This window comes from Lissotriton helveticus, chromosome 7 (assembly GCF_964261635.1).
Source record: "Lissotriton helveticus chromosome 7, aLisHel1.1, whole genome shotgun sequence".
In the NCBI taxonomy this organism is placed as follows: Eukaryota; Metazoa; Chordata; class Amphibia; order Caudata; family Salamandridae; genus Lissotriton; species Lissotriton helveticus.
Window position 1 is genome coordinate 1,860,316,196 of NC_136068.1, and position 27,094 is coordinate 1,860,343,289.

At 45.5% G+C, this 27,094-nt stretch overlaps 1 protein-coding gene across 1 annotated transcript in view; it reads left to right on the plus strand.

Annotated features, from left to right (window-relative positions):
- Positions 1 to 27,094, plus strand: part of LOC144769766 (putative DBH-like monooxygenase protein 2) — a 611,053-nt gene that overhangs the window by 213,496 nt on the left and 370,463 nt on the right. The window contains exon 8 of the mRNA XM_078653944.1: positions 1,740 to 1,831. Coding sequence (XP_078510070.1) covers positions 1,740 to 1,831 — 92 coding nt within the window. The remainder of the gene's footprint in view (positions 1 to 1,739; positions 1,832 to 27,094) is intronic.

A 27,094-nucleotide genomic window follows, 5' to 3' on the forward strand; every position in this document is an offset into this window, starting at 1 on the left:
CGAAAATATTCATGCATAGGCTTTTGCGATTTCTAAATTGCAAATCGATATTTTTCGCAATTTAGAAATCGCAAAAGCCGATATTGATGCATGTGGGCCTCTGTTCTTTTTAAAGTATAGGTCGTTATAACGTACTCAGAGATCCACACCTATGCAATGTAGAACTATGGGGCATATTTACAAATAAAGTGGCAGAGCATGTCCTTAAGCCTAGAAGGCTGACAACACGCTCCGCCACTTTAAAAACGTAGGGCTGCATCATATTCACAAGAATATGGTGCAGCTCTGCGTTTCCCGCTGCGCTGGCGCTGAGTTCAGCTGCCTAGTGCCAACACAGGCACCTTTGCACCATAGTGAAAGGGTGTCTGCGTTGGGGTGAATAATTGTTTATGTGCAGGAAGGTTCCCCTTCCCGCACTTAAACAATCTTTACATTTTAAATGCCATTTTGTAACTTCTATGTGTGCTGCTTAACCCCTTAGATGCTTATGACGAGCTCAGCTCGTCATGAGGCACAGTGGAGATGTGCTCATGACGAGCTCGTCATAACTGCTGCGTAACGCCCATGAGGGGCTAATTCCCATCCTGCGCGGGCGTTCCATGAGAGTGGGCGGAGTCGTGATGAGCTCAGCTCGTCATGAGCACAGCTCCACTGTGCTGCATGACGAGCTGGGCTCGACACAAGCACCGCGGCGTCGCCCGCGTGCCCCCACCATCCCCCCGCGGGGGAATTAGCCCCACGTAAAAGGGGGTTAATTCAGCACACACAGAAGTTGCAAAGCAGCATCTTTTTAAAAAGATTGTTTATGTGCAGGAAGGAGGACCTTCATGCACATAAACAATCAATGGCAATTTGCTGTTTACATGTAAAACAGGAAAACCAAGGAGAAATAAAGCATTTATCCTCGTTTTGCCTGTTTAAGATTAGGTTTTCGCTGGTCTTAATTTTGGCGCTGTCTCCTACTAACGCTGCCTATGTAAATAGGAGGCAGCGTCAAAATCAATGGGTGTTGCGGTGGAACGCCCACTGCAACACCCATTGGCTTCCCCGTTCATGCTAAAAACAGTGTGAAAGGGTGCCTTATTTACAGCGTTAAGCCACGTTATTTGGCTTAATGCTGCCTTGTAAATAAAGGGAGGCCCCTATCGCCATCAAAACACCACTGAAAGTGACGTTGTGATGGCGACAGGGGCTTGTAAATATGCCTCTATATATGGCAGATTTATGCATAAAAAATCCCTAAAATGTGGTCACGAGAACTATATGACCCTATTTTGAGTCGTATGTGACCACGGTTCCTTTGAGGGCGAGAGCCGAAACCCCTCCCACTGGCTTAAGTCTCAGCCTGCAGCGGTTGAATTGCATTTATGAAGAAATGTGTAAGCTCAAGCCGGGGTGTAAATCAATGTACTTGGCAGGCTTCAGCCACCAAAATACCTCTTGGAATTGCGCACAATGTGTTTGGAGCTTTTTGATTGCCCCAATATTGAAAGCACATCTCAATGAGAGGAAGTTAATTTTATTAATAAAAATCAATGCTCGTTCTACAGAGGGGAAAATTGTCAAATGTGCCTTTTGATCCTAGACCAAAAAGTTTTCATACATCCCACCAACTCTCTTAGACGGTCCTTGTTTCAGCCCATGCCAGTCTAACAGCGGTAAGCTTTGGGTGCTACTTGAAGCAGGAATGCTGATGTGCAGCACTGTTCCCTGAAGGGATGCGTTCTTTGTTGTTGTAGGTGACTGGCAAGGGGATTCCAGATATGCAGGTGTTTGCTAACGTCCTCCACACACACCTGACGGGAACAGCGGTACAGGTGGTTCAGTACAGGTAAGCAGATCTGTGATGTGGTGGCTTCTCCAAGGGTGATTGGTGAAGCTTCTGGTCAGCAGTAAAATGGTGAAGCATCAATAAAAAAAATGTATACATTGTTTTGCATTGGTTAGCATCTGTAAAGGTAGGTTTTGCATTTACAATTCAATCTCACAATGAAGACTTCAAAATGATTTCACTGTTTCTTGTGTTTCTGTTAAAAGACTTCAGTGTGGCAGTCCTAACAGACTCAGGGCGTTCATCATTAACATCTTGTGGTGTCCCACCCAATCGTGGCCTCTGCAATGTGGGCACGTGGAAGGGGCGGAGAGGGTGATGAGAGAATCCGGTTGAGGCACAGACATGGCCTGTTTGTACCATGCCAGTATACTTTAATAAAGTTACTTTGAAATATATTCCAGATGTGGACTAATCTTTACAGATTTGTTGACAGCTGAGAGTCTGTACAGATGTGTGCTCTGGAACTGTATTTCAAAGACTGCGGCTTTGATGCAAGGGGTTGATCGTGAGGCAAGGATCTAGGCCTTAACTAAGGGAAGCCGGTATTAGGGCCTGCACAGTGTTTTAGGTAAAACTTCCCTTTTTAGGTGATAGAGCACGCAGGTCACCCAACTATAATTTTATTATACTCACCTGGGCCCATAATCAATAACTTATAACTTAACCAGGTAACCTTCGCTCTACTATCAGTCTATTTTACTTACTAGGTCCTATACCATTGACTTACCAATCCTTGTCGCTGGTACCTGTAAAACAATTGGATCAGGGTGTTAGAATAATAGGAAAATAACATTTGCACTCAATCAATCAATCAATCAAGGCATTTATAGAGTGCACTACTCACCCGGAGGGTCTCAAGGCACTTTGGGGGGGGGGGGGGCGCTACTGCTCGAACAGCCAGGTCTTGAGCTTCTTCCTGAAGGAGAGGTGGTCTTGGGTCAGGCGAAGGTCGGGAGGGAGGGTGTTCCAGGTCTTGGCGGCCAGGTAGGAGAAGGACCTTCCTCCTGTTGTCGCTCTTCGGATGCGGGGGACGGCGGCGAGGGCGTGGTTGGTCAATCGGAGGTGGCGTTTGGGAGCGTAGAAGTTGAGGCGGTTGTTGAGGTAGCTCGGGCCATGGTCGTGTAGGGCTTTGTGTGCGTGGGTGAGGAGACGGAAGGTGATTCTCTTGTTGACGGGGAGCCAGTGCAGGTATCTCAGATGTCCGGAGATGTGGCTGCGTCGGGGGATGTCGAGGATGAGTCTGGCTGAGGTGTTCTGGATCCGCTGGAGCTTGGTGGTGGTTCCGGCGTAGAGGGCGTTGCCGTAGTCCAGTCGGCTGGTGACGAGGGCCTGGGTGACCGTCTTCCTGGTCTCGGTGGGGATCCACCGGAAGATCTTCCGTAGCATGCGCAGGATGTTGAAGCAGGACGCGGAGACGGCGTTGACTTGTCTGGTCATGGAGAGGGAGGAGTCCAGGATGAAGCCCAGGTTGCGTGCGTGGTCTGTTGGTTTGGGTGCGGTGCCCAGGGCGGGGGGCCACCAGGAGTTGTCCCAGGCGGAGGGCGAGGAGCCTAGGATGAGGACTTCCGTCTTGTCTGAGTTCAGTTTCAGGCGGCTGGTCGTCATCCACTCGGCTACGTCTTTCATCCCTTCGTGGAGGTTGGTTCTGGCGGCGGCGGGGTCGTTGGTCAGGGAGAGGATCAGCTGGGTGTTGTCGGCGTAGGAGATGATGTTGAGGTTGTGTTGGCGTGCGATGGCCGCAAGGGGGCTCATGTAGACGTTGAAGAGGGTGGGGCTGAGCGAGGAGCCCTGAGGAACGCCGCAGATGACTTCCGTGGCTGCAGATCTGAACGGTGGCAGGCGTACTCTCTGTGTCCTTCCAGCGAGGAAGGAGATGATCCACTCCAGAGCCTTTTCCTGGATTCCGATGTTGCTGAGGCGCTGCACTAGGGTGCGATGGCAAACAGTGTCGAACGCCGCGGAGAGGTCTAGGAGGATGAGGGCTGCTGTTTCACCGTTGTCCAGCAGGGCTCGGATGTCATCTGTGGCAGCGATGAGGGCGGTCCCGGTGCTGTGGTTGGCTCGGAAGCCAGACTGTGAGGGGTCGAGGGATCCATTCGTCTCGAGGAAGGCGGCCAGCTGCTTGTTGACGGTCTTCTCGATGACTTTGGCTGGAAACGGGCGGAGCGAGATGGGGCGGTAATTCTTGAGTTCGGTGGGGTCCGCTGTTGGTTTCTTTAGTAGAGCGCTGATTTCGGCGTGCTTCCAGCTCTCAGGGAAGGTGGCGGTGTCGAAGGAGGTGTTGATGATGTCCCGCAGGTGGGGTGCGATGACAGCGTCGGCCTTGTTGAAGACGTGGTGAGGGCAGGGGTCTGTCGGAGATCCGGAGTGGATAGAGTTCATCGTGCAGATGGTGTCTTCTGTGTTGATCTGGGTCCAGGCGCTGAGGGTGGTGGTGGGGGGCGTTGGTGCGGTCGTGGGGAGCGTTGTTTGTGGGCTGAAGCTGTTGTGTATGTCAGCGATCTTGTTGTGGAAGTAGGAGGCGAGGGAGTTGCAGAGGTCTTGCGACGGGGTGATGTCGTTGATTCCGGCGTTGGGGTTGGAGAGCTCTTTCACGATGTTGAAGAGTTCCTTGCAGTTGTGTGCGTTGTTGTCCAGCCGGTCCTTGAATGCTGATTTCTTGGTGGCGTGGATCAGTTGATGGTGCTTCCGGGTGGCGAGCTTGAGGGTGGTCATGTTGTCCGGTGTTGGCTCCCTTCTCCAGGCTTTCTCGAGGGCTCGGCAGTTCTTCTTGGAGCTCTTGAGTTCGTCGGTGAACCATGGGGCCTTCTTGCTGCCAGGTCTGCTTGGCGGGGTCCTCAGTGGGGCGAGGTCGTCTGCGCAGTTGCTGATCCACTTCGTGAGGTTGTCGGCGGCCTGGCTGGGGTTCGCTGAGCTGGCGGGAGGGTGTTGGCTCCGGGAGGTAGCGAGCTGGTTTGCTGTGATCTTGTTCCAGTTTCTTCGAGCAACCTGTTTCTGGTGGTGGTGGATCGTGGGTCTTCTGAAGGTGAAGTGGACGCAGCTGTGGTCCGTCCAGTGGAGTCCGGTGGCGTGGCTGAAGACGATGTCCTTGCTGGAAGAGAAGACAGCGTCGAGTGTGTGTCCGGCGAGGTGGGTGGGGGTGGTCACCAGCTGCTTGAGTCCGAGGATGGCGAGGTTGTCAAGCAGGGTGGCGGTGTTGCGGTCGTTGTTGTTCTCCAGGTGGAAGTTGATGTCCCCCAGGAGGATGAAGTGAGCGGAGGGGAGGGCGTGCGGGCTGATGAAGTCGGCGATGTCTTCGCTGAATTGTGTGCGTGGTCCCGGGGGTCGGTAGATGAGGGTGCCTCTGAGGGTGGTTTTGGGGTCCGTGTGGATCTGGAAGTGCAGGTGTTCGGCGGTTGTCAGGGTGTCGTCGGTGTTGGTCGCGATGCGGATGGTGTCTCTGTAGATGATGGCGATGCCTCCTCCAGTCTGGTTGCCGGGGTCTCTTCGCGTGATCTTGTAGCCCTCTGGGATGGCGATGGCGATGTCGGGCGCTGAGGAGTCGTTCATCCAGGTTTCCGTGAGGAAGGCGACGTCAGGAGCTGTGGTCTCGAGGAGGTTCCAGAGTTCGATGGCGTGTCTGTGGATGGAGCGGGTGTTGAGTAGGATGCACTTGAGGTGGTTGCTGCTGGTGTTCGGCTTGGCGGGCGCTGGTGCGGGGCAGGTCCAGATGCAGGTGAACTTGCAGGCGTGGCAGCTGAAGGGGCCGTGGGTTCGTCTCGGGGTGGCTCAGTAGCATCCCGGGATTCGGCCGGTGTTGAGTGCGTTGAGGGTGGCGGCGTCGTACGTCCGGCGGGGGCCAGGGGTCTTGGCCCTGGGCGCGGTCCAGGCGCAGACGGGCTTACCTTTGGCGCACCTTCGGCGCTCAGTCGGTGCTCCCGCTGCGCGCGTCCGCTGCGCGGTCGCTCTGGGGGCGTCATAAAAAGGGAGCCGGTCGGGAGGGTCTGCGGGAGGGCGGGAGCGGGAGCCAATCGGCTGGCGGGGGCGCGGGGCCGCGGGCTAGGGCGGCGGGAAAATCTGGCGTGGCCTCGGCGGGCCTCGGGTGGCTGGGGTGGCGGGAAAATCTGGCGCGGCCTCGGGTGGCGGGAGGCTGGTGGGCTCGGCGGCCCTCGGGTGGCTGGGGTGGCTGGAGGCTGGAGTGCTCGGCGGCCCTCGGTGGCTGGGGCTGAGCAGGCAGGCACAGGAGCGTGGGGGTGACCAGGCCAGGAGGCGCAGTGGTCACTCCCTGGCTCTGCTCGGGCTCCTCTTAAAAAGGGAGCCGGTCGGGAGGGTCTGCGGGAGGGCGGGAGCCAATCGGCTGGTGGGGGGGCGGGGCCGCGGGCTAGGGCGGCAGGAAAATCTGGCGCGGCCTCGGCGGGCCTCGGGTGGCTGGGGTGGCGGGAAAATCTGGCTCGGCCTCGGCGGGCCTCGGGTGGCGGGAGGCTGGTGGGCTCGGCGGCCCTCGGGTGGCTGGGGTGGCGGGAGGCTGGAGTGCTCGGCGGCCCTCGGTGGCTGGGGCTGAGCAGGCAGGCACAGGAGCGTGGGGGTGACCAGGCCAGGAGGCGCAGTGGTCACTCATATAATAACCACAGACTCATATAATAACCACAGACTCGGGAAGTTTTAAATTCTTTATCTAAATTTGTTAAATGGTCATGATCTAAAGATTAAACACCAAAAGACTCTCAATAATGAAAATAAGAATTAATGTATAACTATGCAAAAGATATATTATACTGATCATTTAGTAATAAGGGAAGGTAAGAGAAGGGACATGCTATGTAATCAAAAATCAATTTGAGCATTTATCAAAGGAAGGGAAAAAAGGAACATCCATATATATATGCAGTCAAAGCTTCACGTTAGGGAGGGTAAAGAGACACTGATTTATATTTACCTAGTATGCTGTGAAGACCAACCCTGGCTACGGGTCAGTTAGAAAACAGAAAAACCCAAGAGTTGCAGTTGGCAGTAGGCCAACAGGTACAGATCAGAATCAGGACCAGGATAACCAGATTTGGATCAGGACAGGAACACCAAAGGTTAAGACCAGCACCCCCAGTTCAGTTGCAACGCCTGCGATACTCCCTCTCTGCAGCTAACAGTCAGAACCCCGATTGGGTTATCGATTACACCGACAAAGTGCTTCGCCAGCACCTCAGCTTCCCGGACCCTGATTGGGTCAGCGAATCTTCTGACAGAGTGCTTCACAGCACCTCTGCTCTCGATCCCCTATTGAGTGCGTTGGGTCAGTGACAGGTCAGCTATTCGGACAAGTCGGACAAATTAACTAGCTAAGCCTATCCTAGTTATACTATTTTTCAGGTCAGTGTACCACCTCCCAAGGTTGCAAGGGTAAGGAACCCCAATTTTGATTGGACAAGGAACGAAGAGAGGTCATCACACCATAGAAAAAGAACACTTTCTGCATCTCGTATTTAAATTAATGTTACCGCCCATCATTTTATTTTTCTTATGACATCTTTATTCCACCCGACAATGAATGTTCTATTAGTAAATACATTTGTAACAACTTTGTATATTAGAGCTTCCTCTGACAGAGGTAAAGGGTCAGCTTCCCACGATTTTTACAATTCATTCTGATGTTGGCAGTGATTCAATGCCTTAGCTTGAGGACTCTGGTGAATTTCAGCACTTGGGCAGTGTGAGTTTCCAAGATGGAGTTACAGCACATCCCAGGCCCAAAATACGATACAGGCAAGAATAGGAAAGAAACAATTTTAGAATAGTGAAATAAATGAATGGACTGTATACCACTTATCTCTACTTTATTCCCATTATTTTATTTTAACTATTGCATTAGAGGTTAGGCAGAACGAACAGCTTGGCAAAAGCAGCAGTGCAAGCTTCATGCATGCGGTTATACAAAGAAGACATTTTAATTCTAGTGCGCAGAAGCGAAAGTTTCTCTCCAAGCGAAAGATAGGTCATGTCACGTGAGTATGACAGTCCATGGGCAGTAGAAAATCCCACGTAGCAGCAGCCATTTTATTTGCAAGCGGATTAACATCAGTAAAACACATAAGCAAGCTTCACTCGGATACTCATTTGTGTAGTGTAATGTGATATTAATAAAACAAACATGTTGATTTATTTATTAACGTTATGCCGAGAGGGCTGATAACAAGCAAGTCGCGTTACATGCAAATCCTTGCTCCTACAGGTCTTGCCTAGGCAGCGCGCATGTGCTGATTAGGAGACCTTTAGCCGTCGTTCAGCTCTTTTTCCAAGCAAGTACTCGTGCTTGTGGCGGCATCCACCTTACGGGAGCGCGCAGGGGCACGCAACAAGCACGAGTATGTGCTTTGAAAAAGAGCAGACTGCTCTCCCAGTGCGTGCGTGTGCGAGCCTCTCTCTTTGGTTGCCTATAAGAGGATAGACGGCAGGACAGACAGACTTCACAAGCACTTGTTTGCCAAGCGTGCGCGCCTCTCTCCTTGGTTGCTTATTAGATGAGAGGAGGCAGGACAGATGGACTTCACAAGCATTTATTTGTTTTTGTTGGCAGGTCTCTCTACAGCACATTAGTTCATGTATCTACTTTCAGTGTATTTTCCGACCTGCAATAATTTATTCGAGTGCTTGTGGATACACAGCATTTTTTGTTATTCCGTCTGGTGCGTACCCGAATAAATCAGAAGGTTTTCCGACGCATGAGCTGGCCACATACAGTTGTCCATGTGAGAAGCACGGATTCTCCAAACCTAGTCCACACACTTGCAGCGATTGTCCTTGTGCTTTGTTGATGGTCATTGCAAAAGCGAGTCGCACCGGAAACTGTAAATGTTCAGTTATGGAAAGATTATGAGTGCCCTGGGAGGCCGGGGGGCCGATATTTAACAATTTTTTTTTTTTTTTTGCCAGAAACCTTTGTTGGAGTGAACTCAACAACTTCCCAAAGTTTCATGCTGATCGGATGAATGGTGTAGTAATGCATAAAGGACATACAGACATACTTTATATATATTTTATATATATAGACAATGCCAATAGCTCTAACTGAAGAAAATGCGAAAGCTATTGCATTCCTTTTTGGTTCATACAAGTAAAAAAAAGTGTATGTGTCATGCGTCTCTGGGGAGATGATGTGGTCTCACTGCTAGACTGCTGGCTTTGGAGCTGGTAAACCAAGGTTCGAGCCTCGGGGTCGACTCCACAGCCTGTGATTCTGGGCAAATCACGTAATCTCCCCGTGCCTACCCAAAAAAATGAATGTGTTCTTGTGTAACGTAACTAGTGCTCATGTAAAGCGCTCCGATACCTTCGTGTTGCGATTGAGCTATATAACTCTGCTGCTAACAGACTTACCATCAACCGGGAAAAATCAAAAGTTATGTGTATCAACCTTTCCAAAAAGAAAGCAACTAGAAACTGGCTCTTGTCATCTAGCAAGCTAGTAAAGGTCAGTGAATATCGATATTTAGGGGTCTTTATAGACCATAAGGGCAACTTCACACCACAATGTGAAGCCATAAAAAGGAGAGGAGTATCTGCGGCAGCGACACTCAGAACCCTAAAAGACACAGTTTCCGGTCCAAGTTTTCTCCCCCTAATAAAGGTTATACAGGCAAAGCTCATTCCAGCAATTACTTATGGCAGTGAAGCTATGAGAGGGAGAGATGCTCCCTTATTAGATAGAACTGTGGCAAAAGCACTTCGTATGATCTTTGGCTTACCAAGGTATTCATCGCCGGCTCAAATGAGACTAGAGTTCGGGCTGCAAAAAGAGGAGCTGGCACGTAAGGGAGCCTACATAAAAACCTGGCATAAATTATGCAGGGGCGAACCGAATACCTTAAATGCGCTCATGTGGAAGGAACTTCAAAACAAACCAACATGTCCAGCAAGGAGGTATTTGGAGGGAGCAATTGAGGATCTAGGAGTACAGTAACTTTGGTCACTCCCAGTCTCTGCAGCAGTCTTTAAAAAGGTGGTCAACCAGACAGTCCGGAAGGAATCAGTACTGCAGGACAAAGCCGCCCTAATCGAGCGGGCTCATGGTTGGCTTACAGTTCAATCATACACCGCACCTTTGCCCCAATCCTATCTGCAGATTGGCTTCACCCAAAAAATAAAAGAGAAATTCCTGAAATTTCGCCTGGGGCTACTGCCTTCAGCGGCCCATCTACCTCCATGGTTACAGCCACCCTCACCTACAAGATGTTGACTTTGTGGGGACGGAAAGGAAAACATACTCCACCTGATCACCACCTGTTCCGAGCTCACTCACGAACGACGAGTCTTCCTGCGTCCGCTTTTTAACTTCCACAAGATACGGACTTGTAGACAAGCAGTCCTGTCCTGCTTTAAAGGGGACAACATCCAATTGAGCTGTCGAATGGTAAAATTTCTTAATACAGCGAGGCCCGCTATAAAATCTTGAAGGAACCAACTAAAACGAGTAACACCTTATACAGCCCAAAGGATGATCCTAACGGTACCCCGGAAGCCCAATTCCTACGTTGACTTCTTGACTCTCGTACTTGATTGTTTTTAACAAGATGATAAGCCCCTTCCATTTGTGTTGTTGATTTTCTTATTCAGTATCCCTGTTTACTTGTTTTATGTACAGAATTTAAGTTTTTAACTCGTCTAATTCAGACAAACATCGTATAAACTGGTGCTTCTTTGTTTTATTAACATTGTAAAGGGTTTAATTAACCATGTACAATAACGTATATATATATATATATATATATATATATATATACTATATAACTCTGCAAAAAAAAATATACATTTCACATGGTAATGTATGCACGTGCCCACACAATAATGTAGTCAGTCTTCTTTATTGTAATTTTTCAACATGCTACACATCAGCCACACTTCTTTACGACATAGCTTCGAAACAAAGGCAAAGTCAAAACCTCTGGCTAACCACTTATAAGGTCCCAAAGGCGAGACCTATTGGCTATATGAATGCTTGTTTTACATCAGTGGTACCGGCCGCAGTTGGCCTGTGCACACGAGGTGTTACTGAGCGAGGCGGCACGCCGTGTGAGGTCTGGCTTCAGTGTTGGAGTTCTGCAAGCACAAGCAGTAGCGTGTGACGTGCTCGTTATCATGCTCAGCTGCACGTAGGATACAACAAACAAAGGAACTGCAACGGGCATGCTGAAAAAAAAGCATTGCCAGTGAAATGTGTGGTGTATCCAGTGTCAGGAACTCTTTTAGTTCGCCTGTGAAATTACATTCTATGCAGTGACAGACACATTTTTGAAGTTCAGAGAATCTAGAGTTCTAAATAATTAGAGTGGGTACATATGAATAAAGCTGGTAAATAGGTACTGCACATTCTAGGAACCATTCGATAATTTTTTTCTTCATTCCTGCTGATAATAATAATAATCCTGTATTTGTAAAGTGCACAGCTGCCCGTAGTAGGTTTCCCGGTGCTGGGGGCCGTCGGGAAGATTAAGCAAGCTATTGCCCAGAGTCACATGGTGCTGGGCAGACCCCTGCTGCCGGTGCCGGGGATCAAACCATGATCCCCAGCATCCAGCGTCAGTTGCCCTGGCCACTGCGCCACACCTCTTCGTATGGCTTCTGGTAATGTGTGGAATTTATCTCTACCGCAAGCGTTCCTGGCAGGCAAAGGATAACCTGTATTAAAGTGGAATGAGTGGAAGGAGTATTTTGCGCACTATATTTCCACTTTTGCTGATGATGAAGATTTTTCACTGGCTAAGATTGTTTGGGTGCAGGTGGATTAAAAATCTACCTCATACAAAAAAAAGATCAGACCAGAAGATCAGGGAAATGAGTATGAGCATACCCAGGAGGATATAGATAGGTACTTCATTTCTACAGTGTGTGTATCGGTAGACCGATTTAAATGTTTGCGCACAAGGCAAGAGAAGGAAGAGTCAGTAGTAGATTACGTGGCTGCTTTAAAAACATTGGCCCTAAATTATAGATATTATAATTTGCACGGTGAGTTCATAAGGGATCAAATTGTCATGTGTTGAGCGAATTCCAATATTGAAGACAAATTCTGGACTATGGGAGAGTCATCTCTACTGGAAGTGATAAATGTGGTGAAAAAGCTGAACTGGCTCAGAGATGTGCCAGAGCTGTGGTGGTTCCACAAAAAGGAGATAAAATGCATGCGGACATGGAATAAGAAGTCGTAGCTAAGGTGCAGACGAAGGCTAAATTCAAGAGTATGGGTAAAGTCAAGAATAAAAAGAAAGAAATGATAGAAGGAAGAACCTTTGTACATATCAAGAGTGTTGCATTCAGTGGTAGATGCTATAGATGTGGCAATAAAGAGCATCTAGGGAATAAGAAATGCCCTGCAAGATACCAAACATGTTCAAGCTGTGGCTTAGTAGGACGCTTCCTGAACTTATGAAGACAGCAGAAAGGGAACATCCAATGGGTGAACCTTCTTACACAGGATTCTTCAATGGATTCAGAAGAGTCCACAGATGTCAATGCCAATTAATATGTATTGAATGTCATGGAAGGCGCGCCTAATGGGGGGAGCAATGGAGGAAAAAACCCAGATGTGATATTGATTTAGGTGGTGAGGGTAATGATCACAGTCACAGATTACTCAGGCTCTCCCTATACGATTGTTAATCAGAGGGTTTGGACAGAAATGTTTGCTCCTGTTTTAGGGATTGTACTGGAACCCACAGAGATTTGTCCCAAGACCTTCACTGGCAAGGACATTAAAATGGTGGGTGTGAAATGGTTGAGCTTCACATTTAAGGACAAAGAGGCTAAAAGTAGATTGTTTGTTTCTGAGGCAGGACCATCCGGTCTAGGCTGGAGAGATCAGGGAGAGTTAGGAATTATTTTGGACCCAAACAGTCAAGAACATGTGACCGTGGTTCAACATAGTGAGCATGAACAGGAAATCCTAAGGAAGTAAACTGGAGTATTCACTGGAGATATTGGAGAATTGAAGGGATTCCAGCATAGGATTGTGCTTGAGAGTGATGCAGTACCACAGGTACAGAAAGTAAGAAGCATTCCTTTACCCTTGAGGGAGGAAGTCAAAAGTGAATTAGATATATTGTATTCAGAAGGTGTGATAGAGAAAGTAGAGGCAGCGGAATGGGTAACACCTTTGGTAATTGCCAGGAAAGCCAATGGGAAGCCCAGGTTGTTTGCAGACTTGAGGGATCCGAACAGGAGTATCGTAGTGGATCAGTTTACATTACCGAAAATAAGGAAGATGTTTTTGGTTACCAAGGGTGAACAGTGGTTCACAACAATAGATCTCACTTCAGCCTACCATCAGGTTCCTTTTCATAATAAAGGTAGAAACCTAACCACATTCGTAGCACCCTTTGGGCATTTTAGATTTAGGAAGGCGCCATTGGGGCTGGCATCTGTGACTGCATTATGTTTGAACTATTTAAGGATGAACGTAATGTCATGTTTTTTCAAGAGGACATACTTGTGATGGGGAAAACCAAAGCGGACCATGATGCAATTGTTGGGAAAGTGTTGAGTGTGTTAAGGGATAAGGGGCTTAAAACAGAGTTAAAACATAAAAATTTGCCAGAAAAAGGTGACATTCTTAGATCATGAGGTGTCAGTAGATGGCGTCAAGCCTAAAAAAGTAATACTGGAGGCAGTGGAGAAATCTCCTGTGCCGAGTAGGAAGGGTGAAGAAAGGGCTTTTGTAGGCCTGGTTGAATTTTATTCTAAATTCATTGTAAAATGTTCTAGCAAAATCTATAATTTGAGGCAGCAGTTAAATAACAAGTGTACATTTGTATGGTCAAAAGAAGGTCAAGAAGAGTTTGTGTCCATTAAGAATGAGATGTGTATGGTGATGCCCCAGCAGGGATTTGACCCCACACCTAAATCAATCATTATGATGGATGCAAGTGGAAAAGGTATTTCTGTAGTGTTCACACAAAGAAATGAAGTGGGAGAAGAATGTTTAGTGGCCTTTGAGTCGTGTTCTATTACGCGTACTGAAGAGAAATATTCGGTAATAGAAAGCAAGGTGTTATCTTGTGTGTGGGGCTTAGAACATTACAGGATGTTTATTTGGGGTAGTCGTGTACTGCTCAGGAGCGACCATAACCCTCTCACCAGGGTGTTGTCTACCAAAGGGTGGTATAAGGCCTCACCTAGTTTGGCAAGTTTATCAGTCAAACTCCTTGATTTAAAATACAGTGTACAGTACATACTGATGTATGCAATAAGGTGCCAGATTTTCTGAGTAGGTTGCCTCTTCCTTTGACAGAGACACATGAGGAGGATATTGAAAATTTTAGTGTGGCCTATTTGGATGAAGGTGCAAAAGTAATCCCAGCAGTGGAATGGAGTTAAGCATACGAAGAGCATCGGGGTTTGGCAGAAGTTAAAGCTAGGATCACAGGGGGGTGGCCTACTAAGAGCAATGTTCCTTCAGGATTGAAAGTATTTTGAGAGTTGAGGCAAGAGCTGTCTGTGGAGGACCATAACATTCTAAGGAATGATAGTATCGTACCACCAGAAAAACTAAGAAGCAGAATTGTGGACTTATGTTATGAATGTCATTTAGGAATTGCAAAAATAAAAAAAACGTTTAAAGGAATTGTATTGGTGGCCTGGTATGGGGTTATCTATTGGAAGCAAGTTCCCTAAGTGTACGCAATGTGAGAATGCTGATAAAAGTAAGGCTACATTATGACCACCTTTATGTCCCATTAATGCGCCAAATATGCCTTGAGAGAAATTTGAGCGTGGATATTACGGGTCCAATTTGGGATGGACAAGTGCAGAAGTACCTGGTTGTTGCTGTGGACCAATTTTTGAAGTGGCCGGAGGTAGTGGTTCTAGAGCACGTTGATGTAGGCACTGTGATAACATTTTTAGATGGAATTTTTCAAAGGGAAGGGTTACCTAAATTAGTAATCACCGACAACAGGGCACAATTCATAGATGACATGTTGGACAAATGTTTGAAACACAATGGAGTTAAGCATAGTTCTGCTTCCTAAACGAGGGATATAGGGAGCGATAAAGCTGGCTAAGTGCAATAGACTGGATTGGGAAATAGAAATGTTCCGGACTATATGGGCATTCAGATTAGCACCATGTGCTTCCACAGGTCATAGTACTTTTGAACTAATGAGAGGGAGGACTGCTTTCATGAAGGACAACATCGGATGGATGCCGTGTGCTAGGAGAGTGATTTGGGAAGCAGAGGAGGTAAAGGGGTCCATTAATAGAGCCAAACAGATTTACAAGGAATATTAGTAAACACGGGTGCAAATCTGTTAAGTTGCAGGTGGGAGATATGGTGAGGGTTAAGAGGACAGGGGGTTTAAGAAGTGAACAGGACAGGTTTTCAAGACCCCACAAAGTAACCAAATTATTTTCCAATGCTAGTTTCTTGGAAAATGGTAAGGTATGACATTTTAGTGCCTTGACGGTGTGCGGGAAAATGCAGTAGGTGGGGAGAGAAAGGATCAGGGAGTTTATGACTGGTGGATGGAAAATGAAGAGTGACACCGTGAACAGTGAGATGAAGGGTGTGGACAATTCAGGAGGACGTTTTGGTGCCTGAGGAGGGCAGGCCAGGGACACGTAGTAAAATTGGGAGCTTTGGAAGAATGGTAAAGAAACCTTCCAGATTGGAAGACTTTATATGTGAATAACTACCGGCATCAGGTTCTATACAATGCAAATATTCCTGAAATTTTACCCACTGAACTGTTGTTTAATGTTTGATCTTATTGTTCTAGTTGCATGATCAAATGTGTAATTTGTTTATTTACATTTCAAAGGAAGTGGTATGCGGCTGTTTAGGTTCAAAGGTTATGAATTTCTATTCTTGATTTATTCCTCTGTTCTTATGTATTATTACTTTTGTATTGTTTTCAAATATATTTTATTTTGTGTATGTCAAAGGAGGGAGATGTGTAGTGTTCCTCCCAGCCCTGGCCTATGGAATGTGGGCATATAGGTGGAATGTGGTGTAGAATGTTGGGTATGCGATTGTAGGCAAGGGCTGAGAGGGTGACGAGAGAAGCCACTTGAGGGTTGAGGCGCAGGCATCTTCTGTTTGTAACATGCCAGTTTACTTTAATTAAGGTACTTTGAAACATATTCAAGATTTCGACTAATATTTACACATCTTTAGGTTACATCTTCAAGTAACTTAGCAACTACTGAATACAAACCAAATACTGCTTTTCCTTGAGCTCACCCTTACATAATCAAAGGATGTAGTCTGGGAACATGCAAAGATATTCACAGCAGGCGTGTTTGACCTACTTTTGGTGAATGATGCTAGAGTCCAGGCAAAGAGGAAGGCCTTCCTTACTAGTGACCCTATGTCAGATGTGATAATGATGGCACCTGATAGAATATAACACTGCAGCTAGAGATGTATCAAGTGAGATAAGTATTGCCTATTCCAAGCTGTACACTAAAGTAAGGAGCATGCGATGCAGGTTTCGGTAATTACAGGACCACAATCTTCATGTACTGGTATTTACCAAGAGTTTTTGCCCCAGGAAATATTGACAGGATTGATGTGCCTGGTGATGATTTATGTGATGATCATCTAGTGGATAAAGAAGGTTCTCACACCCAACTAAAAACTTTGAATTGCTGCAGTAAAAGTAATTCTCACATATATCTAAAATGCCGTTTGCCTTTGTAATGGAGATACATGATTAATGTAAAAAAACTGATGATCAGTTTCTCAAATTTGTTTGTGTTCAGAGTAATTTTATTAATTGTATAAAATAATATATGACTAGACAAATACAAAACATTTATACCAAATTGTCTAAGAGAAATGCAAATGTATTTGTAAAACAAATAAATGCAACTTTAGGTGCCAAATTAATGATCAGAAACAAATATTGGCTAATCACAAAATATAATGATAGGTAATAATAAAATGCATAGACAGTCATGTATCAATCACAGAGATCATAATAAAAGTACAATATGTGTCACTACTCGAAGACACATTTTATACATTGGTATTAAGATTCTTCTAAAAAGGTGATACGAAGAAGTTATTTAATGGGTTTAATTAAGTAGATATATGTGTCTTTTCCAATGAATATATAACCCAAGTACATCATGTAAGGACAGGAAGTAATTTAACATCCTTATCCTTCTAATTAGTGCTAATGGATTTAATATCCAACAAAATGAAAAGGAAAATCAAACAGTATTGGTGATTGTGAAAATCTAGAAGAAAAATAATCTAATGAATAATATTAATATAATTTACAAGATCTCTCATACAACAAATTCAAAATGTTTACAATAATTTTATAAATACTCTTCCAAATTCGTGCATAAGAGACATTATTTAATATATATATATTGGGACTTATAGGCGTAACCATTATAGACGCGCTGCATAAATTGAAGGTGATGATCATACTCACCTGGGGGCGGAGCGGCTCGTCAGCAGAGAGATGGGGCGGGATATTTATATCCGGAAGTGAGCGCCCTCATCTCATTAGCACAACAGGCGCTGAAGAGGCAGGAGCCGAAATGCATACGCCTTATATTTTGCTGTGCTGTTATTCCTTGCCGGTGCTGTGATTAAAGTCCTCCTCTGTTTCCCCATACGGGCCTCATCTCTTTCTTTGGAGGAGTGTGTTCTTGGATTTGTCTGCGCGAGTGACCAGTATCGCGCATATGAGGCCCCCACACCACAAGTTGGCCCCGACTCTATTGGTATCTGCTGCGGCGGACTTTGTTCTGTTTCCAGGTTACTGGATGGACCTTGGCCCACCTCCACACACCGGGATGGATTGGAGCGGTGTTGTAGTTATTAACTGCACGTTGGGCGAAGCATATCCAGGCTTTGCCCCCACGGAGATAGATCCCTGTGACTTTGGGGGTTGGTGTGGTTATGGGGACTCGGGGGACTTTGCTTTGTGGCCCAGCTATTAGGAGTCCGCTCATTTTGCCCCGCTACAAGATTGCTGCATGAACATTGCATCTTGGTATAATGACAAAAGCTATTTACCACTCCAGGCACAGATTTACAGCTTTGAATTGGTAAAATACCAATCAAGCCAACCTGAATTGACTAAAGGAAACCCCTGACAAGTGCCTTTTATAGGTATAAGGTATTACACTTAGTAAATTGGAGTTAAAGAAAGGACGATTTAACACCAATTTTTTAATGAATACATGTATCTACTATAAAATTAAAACAATGCATGCTTTGAACAATAATTACTTTAATGTATTTGATAAGGTTCAGTGCAGAATACTGTCACTCCTCTTGGGCTAGATATTATGGGCTAGTATGATGATCTTGCTCTTTACTTTAATTAACAGAATGACTGAAATGTGAAGGCTCCGTCCCACTTGGGACCCGACCAACCAGGTTGAGATGCCAGCACGGATGTCAGCTGCTAATAAATCTATAATTTCTGAATAAGTCGAGTGAAGCCCAGCACAAAAGGGTACCAGCCTGAGGAGATCAATGAGCTATAGGCTCAGTCAGGCTTAAATTAAATAGTTTCAAGAACTAATTATATTATCACAGAGACCTGAGTGACCCGCCATGAGTCTCCTTTAGCTGCTGCGATGACTTCCTGTGTGACCTCTAGTCACAGATTAGTTTGGTCGTGCAGCAAGATGAGTCAACAATTAACTGGTGGCCCAGCCAGAAGATGTGCAAGCAGTGACTGCTAAACTAAAAAAAAACGTGCCTGCTGCCCGCTCGTGCCGCGCCGTCCCTCACTCAGAGTGACTTAAGTTCCTGTTGCTGCAAATAATGGACACACTGTTATTTTTGTAGTCGTGTGATGCTATGTCATGTCATGTGAATGTCACTGTGGCCTACCTGGGCTTTCTCAGCTGCTGTGATGTATGCTGCAGCCAGACAGCGCAGCTGAGCTGATCCCCCAGGCCTGGACGGTGAGACCGGGCCCACACTACTGTGACCACCTGGCACATGTAAATCTTTAAGTCAACTGTGCCCCAGGGCAGCACTGCACAGTGTGCAGTAGTGCAGTCAAAAAAAGATCACATTTTCTAAATTTCGTGAGCAGTTTTGTAAAAATCGCAGCATTTTTGCAAAACTCAGTTTTCGCGTTTTTTTTGCAAATCCTGAAATTGAGAAATCCTGGAGGGTCTGCTCAACACTAACTCCCTCTCTAGATGGTTGATATAGAGAAAGAAGAGGAAAGGCGCAAGGATACACCATTGAATGACACCTTTGCTTAGTCTAAATGTCTCAGAACTTTCTCCCCCCAACCCAAACCTGACTGAAGCTCTTTAATTGCTATACATTTCTCTAATGGTGTTGATAATGGGTCTGTAAATGCCTATATCTTCTATTATATCCCACAATTTGGTGTTGGATACACAGTCAAAGGCAATAGACAGATTCATAAAAGCCCAGAAACGAAGCCGCCCTTAGCAACTGTGTATTTGCCCAAAAGAAGAGAGAGAATGAGACATTGAGCCACTGTCCCCATCCTTCTCCCGATCCCATACTGTATGTCTTCAACCCAACCCTCACAGCAGGAGAGTAGGACATAGACTAAAACCTTTACCGTAAAATCCAGGAGAAAGACTGCGCAATAACAGCAAGTGTCCTCTCTATTCCCTTTCTTGAAGATCTGGACAATTAATGAGTCTGCCTGTGATGGAATTTTAGCAGAGAAATGTATCGCCTTGGAGACGTTGGTTAACAATGGGGCCCACAGATCAAGATTACTTTTTAATAAATCTAGAGGGATCCCATCAGGGCCAGGGCCTTTCACACTAGGGCTCGATCTTATAGCCTCCATCACTTCTTCCAGGGAGGGGCAATACTTGGGTAGGACATGCTCCTTTTCTGTACAAATGGAATTCCTGACACCTCCCACTCCTTAGCTGCTGGAAAATACTCTCCCAAAGAAAGTGGCCCATTTTTGACCGGATAAGGTCTATTTCAATCACAAGTTCTTCTGAGAAATGGTTGTTTTATAACACTTCAAAAAGCTTTCTGATTATTCTTGAGTCGAGTTTCCGGTAGTTGTTCCCAAGCCTTTAATTTGAGTACCTTTTCCTGTCCTCAATTGCACTTTAATAGGCCTTCCTGCAGTGTGCAACTTCAGGTGCAGGCCTTTTATGAAGAGAGGCCATTAATGCTGTGTGGGATCTCAAGCATTTTGCATTAAATCATACCCTTCTATTTTTTGAGACCCTGCACATTGACCTACATAGTGCTCTCTTAACTGTTTCTGATAAGGTAATGAATACCATCTTTATTTCAGCTACATCAGCCTCTTCATCAAAATAAGTATCAGATAAGATACAGTTTCCTTTGACCAGCTTGGGCAAGTATGTTTTGGCATTAACAAACTCCCATTTTTCTTTTGTGCAGAAATATCAGTGACTGACCTAGTTGGACAAATCATCAGATGCCGTCTAGGAATGTCTAAAATGATCTCCTACTTTATTGCTAAATTGGCAGACAGCGCAATAAAGTTGATACCCGAACCCGAACCCTTACCCACAAACATAACAAGAGAAATAATGTTCCTAGAGCTATATTAATTGCTGAAACATATTGAATTTTATCATCAGATGGTAAGTATTATTATCAAATATATCATGAGAAAAATGAAACATAAGATTTGCATTAACATCTTTAAAACCACAAGCATTCTACTAGACTTTGCGGTAAAGATGGACATTAAAACCACCCCTCCCACAACAGGCTCATCTCTTTGCTGCTTTTTGGTTTAAGGGAGTCCAGATCAAAATTCAGCTTTGACAAATCATAGCCTCTATCTGCTATGGGAATGTTGTTCTAAACCTTCGCAAATCCCAAACATACCCCACTCACAAATTTAAGTGAGTTTCTCTATCTGGCTCCAATGTAGTTGGAAACCCAATGCGCAGGATGAGCTCGCTCAACAATAACTTTGCTATTGTGAGCCTATCGCACTTTCTAGTCGGATAAGCTTCCACTCATCTTTCAAAAATGCACACAACAACCAAAATGAACCGCAAACCATTACACACAGGCATCTCAACAAAATCCAACTGTATTCAATTGAAAAGACCTCTGAGCCTCCAATGTGACTCAATGCAATCACAGTTTTCTTTCCAGCATTCATCTGTTGATATGTGACACACCAATGGCACCCTGCATCAGCAATCACATGAAATTTCGGGTTTAACCATGTTTGCTTGTACAATCTCACCATTGCATCTCTCCCTATATGAACTCAGCAAACAATCTGACAACACTGTTCTTACATCAGTTGAAACCCAAATATCATCTTTCCTCTTTTCACATCCTGCTTTGATCCACTCAGCCTGCTCCTGATCTGACCATTCTCCCTGCAGACGTTTGACATCATCCCATGTATCTGCAATAGCCAGCATCATGCTGATCTCAGTTCGCTCTGTGTTCCCTCTATAATATTCCCCATTAAAAATACATGCATGAGTTGCACAAAAGCGGGTGACTTATTCCACGTATCAGTTATCCATAGTCACAAAGTCTTTCACTTTTCCATGTGCAACACAATTTACTACAGCCACTTCTTTTGGTTGCTGCAATGCTTCCAACAGTTGTTTCACATGCTCCCCATTTCTTATGAGAGATCCTGATGATGTTAAGAACCCCCTCTGTGTTCTGGTTCCCGTCATCAGAAGCTCAACTGAGTGTGGAACATATACAGTAAGTGGATGACCCACCACAATGCTTTCACATCTTTCAATGCTGTCACCTGTTGCAGCAAATGATATGAAACAAGTCAGGCAACGCTGAAGCTACATGATCTAATGTAGCTGAGAAGTAGGCCACTGGTCTACGGACACCCCCATGTGTCTGAGTGAGTACAGAAAAAGCACAACCCTCCCACTCACAGCAGAATAGCAGAAACGATTTGTCCGAATCAGGCATTCCCAGAGCTGGAGCATGACAAAGGCACTCTCTCAGCTCTAAGAAGGTGACCAAGCAATCGTTATCCCATGGTATCAGATCACTCACTTCCTTGTCTGTCAGCCTCTGTACGGGCTTTGCCTTCAAAGAGAAATTCTGGATCTATTTTCGGCAGTAGCCAACCATTCCCAAGAACATCCTGACTTCCTTTTTAGTGGTAGGCACATTCATTTTCATGATCACCTCAATGTGGTCTGGTGACATCTTTCTCTTGCCTTACTCGATGCAATAACTGATGTACTTCACTACTGTTAAACACTACTTAAGCTTGTTCGGTGACACCGTGTGTCTGTAAGTCAGTTGTATCATCCTTGCAAGCCTCTTCTGTCTCTGACGCAATCAGGAGATCATCAATATACTGCACGAGTACTGAATTCTGAGGCAATACCAGGGTCTCAAGGTGCTTTTCAGAATTTGGGTAGAGATAGATGGATTCTCAGTATACCCTTGTGGGATATGACACCATGTTAAGACACAATTCTCCATCCGGAAAGTGAATTCAAATTGGCTTTCCTCATGCAATGGAATTGAGAAAAATGCTTGGCAAAAATCGATCACAGCAAACCAAACAGTCTAGCATGGGATATGAAACTGGATTACAGATGGATTTGGTATCACGGGACAACATGGAATGACAATTGCATTGATCTTCCTTAATCCTGAACAATGCGATATTTCCTGCTTGGTTTCTGCAACCCAATTATTGGTGAATTGCATGGGCTATTATCTCCTTTAATATACCCTGTGCAGTTATGGAATCAATCACAGGTGTTATCCCTGCCACCATTTTTAAGTCACGATTTATTGGGGGGTTCTTAGAAATTCTGCATTTGGTTTGATCTGTATACAGACTGGCTCAACTCCTCAAATCAGCCCTATCTATTCTGTGGAGTCCCACACCACTTGAGAGTTGGTGTCTCTCAAATCTAGCGGCTTATCTTCCACTATCAGTACGGGAAACATGTTTTCACAGTGATTCTGGTTTGCCAATTTGAACGCAATGTCATCATCATTTGTCTATAGTTCAATTCCCTTTGGCATACAATAAATGGTACCGTTCAGTTTACATACGAGATCACAACCTAACAGACAGACTGGACTTGAATTACACACCACACATTGATGTTGATCCTGGAAGATTCCTATTTTCACTGGTACTTCTTCAGTGAATGGATTTATAATTCTCTTATTGGCAACTCCTATAACTTGGACCAATCTTCCTGAGAGGGGTAGGCTTTGAACTGCAGATCTCACAGTAGAATGGGTTGCATCAGTATCAATTAAGAATGTAATAGGATGACTGGCTATATCCGCCTCTACATACAGTCCACACTGTTCACCTCTAAGACTGCTTCAGCGGCACAGTCTTCCTCCCCCCTGAAGCACCGTCATTGTGACAAGTCCTGACCAATCCCATCTGATGCTTCCCTAAAGCATTGATGGTATGCTCGATTATTCTGAGTAAATTCTTGGAGGTTGTGACACTTGCACTATCTGATTTTTACCTCCCCCATTGTAAGACCTTGGTCTTGTCCCTGTGTTTACCTCAGGCACTTGTACTACCTCTCCCTCCTGTACCTGGTTTGCTGGATTTAATAAACACTCACCCTTCCAAGTCCCAATTTTGTGACAAATGGCAAGGGGTCGTCTTCTTCAGCGTGGCAATGTCTGTGCCTGTTATGGGGCCTATAGGAACACCTTTCACTTTCCCCTTTCCAGAGTTACCTGGAACATTCTGAACCGCTCCCTGATTCTTACCCATGTTATTCCATGTGCCTGTACCTGATCTACCCGTTGCGCATTCCTCATTTGGACCAACATTAACTTGTCCTTTATGCTACTATGTTTTGAATCCACCTTATCATTCCAGTGCCTGGAATACCATAAAATGTCTTCCACTGACTTGTTTAGCCAGCAAATCAAGTTTTGCTGGATTATAACGCAAATTTCTGGTCTCAACCCCATCACAAATTTGGAAACAAACTGTCCCATGTCTTTGGGGTCAAGAGAATCTAACCCCCTGTATTGCTTAATGGCTTGTAAGAGCTGTTCGTAGTAAGCATGTACTGATTCTTTAGGTTCCTGGGTTGTTCGTTCTATTTTGATCCAGTCAATATAGTGTGGCTATTTTAGACTGCAACCATTTAATCACCTGTCTGAATTCTTTCATAACCAAAGGTGAATGACCATCAGTTATAGGATCTCTCTCTGGTTTAGCAGAAGGCCGATCAATAGCAGGACATAAATCACTGGATACCACAATGACAAACAACGTGTTCGGGTCTATCCACAGCAGCTTCAAGATCATCTTATACAAAGTGATCAACTTGCTTGTACTGTTCAGCAGGCTTTTCAGTCAGCCAAGAACAATCATTAGTGAACAATGCTAAATCACCTGTACTCCAAGGAACATGCACATACCCACCACAGACTCACTAGGAAGCACCTCCCTGGAGGATGCATTTCCCCCATCACCTCCGTAATGCTCTTTTTCTTTGACCACCTTTCCTACCATTTGTCAAGAATACTCTAAGTGCGTATCCCTATGATCAGTTCTCAAATGGGTGTTTTCAAACCTGCTACTCTCTTCTCTTTCAGTTCCTGATACTATAGTTCAACCGATGGTTTACCTGTAGCATTTTGGTCTTGGATTGATCTACATCATATTTTTGAGCAAGTTTTGTCAATTTCTCACCTGTTCTTCTCACTTTACAAGGAAAGTCCTTTGCCACAATCAATAACTCGTCTGGCTCGTAAGTATCTGTCCTCTGCATGTGCTATTCTGTCCTTCTCCTTTACTACTTTGATTTCTCTGCCAATTCTCAAAATTTGTGGTCTCAATGACTCAATGATTTTCAGAGGCGCCTTGTCCTGCTCTGACTTCTTGTGCCCTTCCAATGGATCCTCTAACTGATGTTTCCCACATCCTCAAATCTGAATGGGAATTCACTAAGGATACAGATTGTATGGTGACAGACTCAATGCGTATTCCTGAAGGATCTGCAGTAGCCGGAAAAGATTCCACAGGCAATAGAGACAAACATTTTCCCCTGTGGTCCCATTCCTGTCTAAGCTAATTTCTCCAAGGACCCTGGCTGTAGCTGGTTAGGGATCCCCACTAAGCTTGGGTCATACAGAGAGACTACAGGTACGATGGTGACTGGCACCGTAAGTGCTTCTGGTAACCTAAAAGCAGCATTGATTCCACTTGACTCTGTACCTTCTAAAGCGGGTATCCCTGTTCCTTCTACTTTCATTGAAATCCTACCCAATATTCCGGTACTAGGGCTGTTGACACCCTTGATGTATTTCCTACATTTGCCTGTTCTCACCTTCCCTCCTCTGAATGTGGGTCATAAGGTGGAGGTCGTTCTGACAATAACCAATTCAAAAAGCTGTCATCCATATCACTCCCATCATTTTCATGTTCTCCCCCATTCCTATCCTGAGTGCTTCTCTCTCTCATCAGCATCTGGTACAACCTATCTACCTCAACTGTGTCTACTTTCCTTCTTTCAAGTTCTGCTTCCCACCATGCGGCCTGATATGCCTTCATTGCCTTTATCATCTTTCCCTAAATCTCTCCCTATTTTCTGCATGTGCTGCTCTCATCCACGTATCTAATGGCTCAAACTGTGTTGGTCTAGGTAGAGGCTGCAGTGCAGACATCACTCCCGTCAACTGATACAGCACCTCTAATCAAAATGAGCCATAACATGGAAATGCCAAAATCCCCTTCTTTTTCTGTGATTTTACGCCAATTTTGAAGCCAAACTATAGTATGGAGCCCTACAGTTGTCTCCATATAAGGTGCCTGGTGGGTGCTTCTTCACCCACTCGAGTATCAACTCCTTGATCTCCTGAGAACAAATCTTGCAACACCTGAAACATTGCATAATTGGATCAGAATTTACCCCTCAATAGACAACATTTTCCATTTACAACTTCCTGATGACTACCACCCAATCTGAGTGTGACGTTACACCAACCAACCTATCACAGCATGGTATGCTCTGAGGTCACCCTCGATCCTCGCAGCAGTTCACCATCCTTCACAATTTCTCCATCCACATTCATTCACACAATCACAACTCCGTAATTGTCTGCCTTCTACAAGTTCGATAGAATTCAAGCACCCAAGAACATTCACAAACGGCAACCCTCGACAAGAGCTGGTCACCTGAATCTGTATAGTCAACCCCTGTACACAAGGTTTACCACATGATTCCCACATGTCCCACACACATAAAGTTCCCTGTCTCAAGTGGACTTGCCGATGATGTCTCACGACAACTTCTCAAATCTGCGGTCTGACAATCAGAATAACCTTGATGTCTTCTACACTGTTTAACATATCTCAATATCTTAGGCCACTTTGGGACCTGAAACTCATATCTCAATCTTTTGACCACGTCTGGCCCGAAACCACATTGACTCGACTTTCACACAATTTCCACCAGACATCACACAATCATGTCACTCGCACAATCCAACACATGATGCAACCCTATTGATACTCACTCATCCTTTGCCACTGTTCCTGCCGCCCTTTCAAACTCCACTGGTCTACGCCAAAGTCTGTCATTTTCCTATCTCCATCATTGGGCTATAATTTGGGGCTCTAGGGATCTGGGTCTCTTTTCTAGATTTTTCTGGATTCTCCCCCGCTTGATGTGATAACCACCCTACTGTGCTACTCACTTGGAGGAGCCTGCACCCCCCCAACTCCCCCCCACCCCTAGCGCCTTAAAACCCTTACGGGTGAGTAGTCGCGCTTTAACAAACTCCTGATTGATTGATTGGTTCCACATTCTAGATCCGCTCTGGAACCTCGATTCAATGGTTCAGCATGAAAGCTTGGAGGGGAGAGAGATTATTAGCAGTTCAAACATTCCAGTTTTCATTTAATAAGTACATGGACACATTAGTGCTGGTGCTAAGCCTTGTGTGTGAGCAGGGGCTGTATTACATAAAGTACCCCGGTGTTGCAATGGGCGTTTGTGCCCGCTTTGAGCACCCCCAGACACTTGTGTGGCCCCTTCTGTACTACTGTTAGCGTGGCCCCAGACAAATGATGGAATATCTTTACCTCTGCGCCCATGCCATATTACAGACGCGGGCTCAGAGACAAAGTAGCTCGCAGTGCACCCCCTATGGCAGCCATCGGGGAAAGGGGGTTCCATGGAATCCCCCTGACATCCTCTTGCAGGTTGGTACAATCACTGACTGCACCAGCCTGCAAGGGGATCTCTATTCACCTTCAAAAGTGCAGGCGGGTTGCATCCTGCACTGTGAAAACACGGACCCGCTGTAAAGCAGCCTAGCCGCTTTTC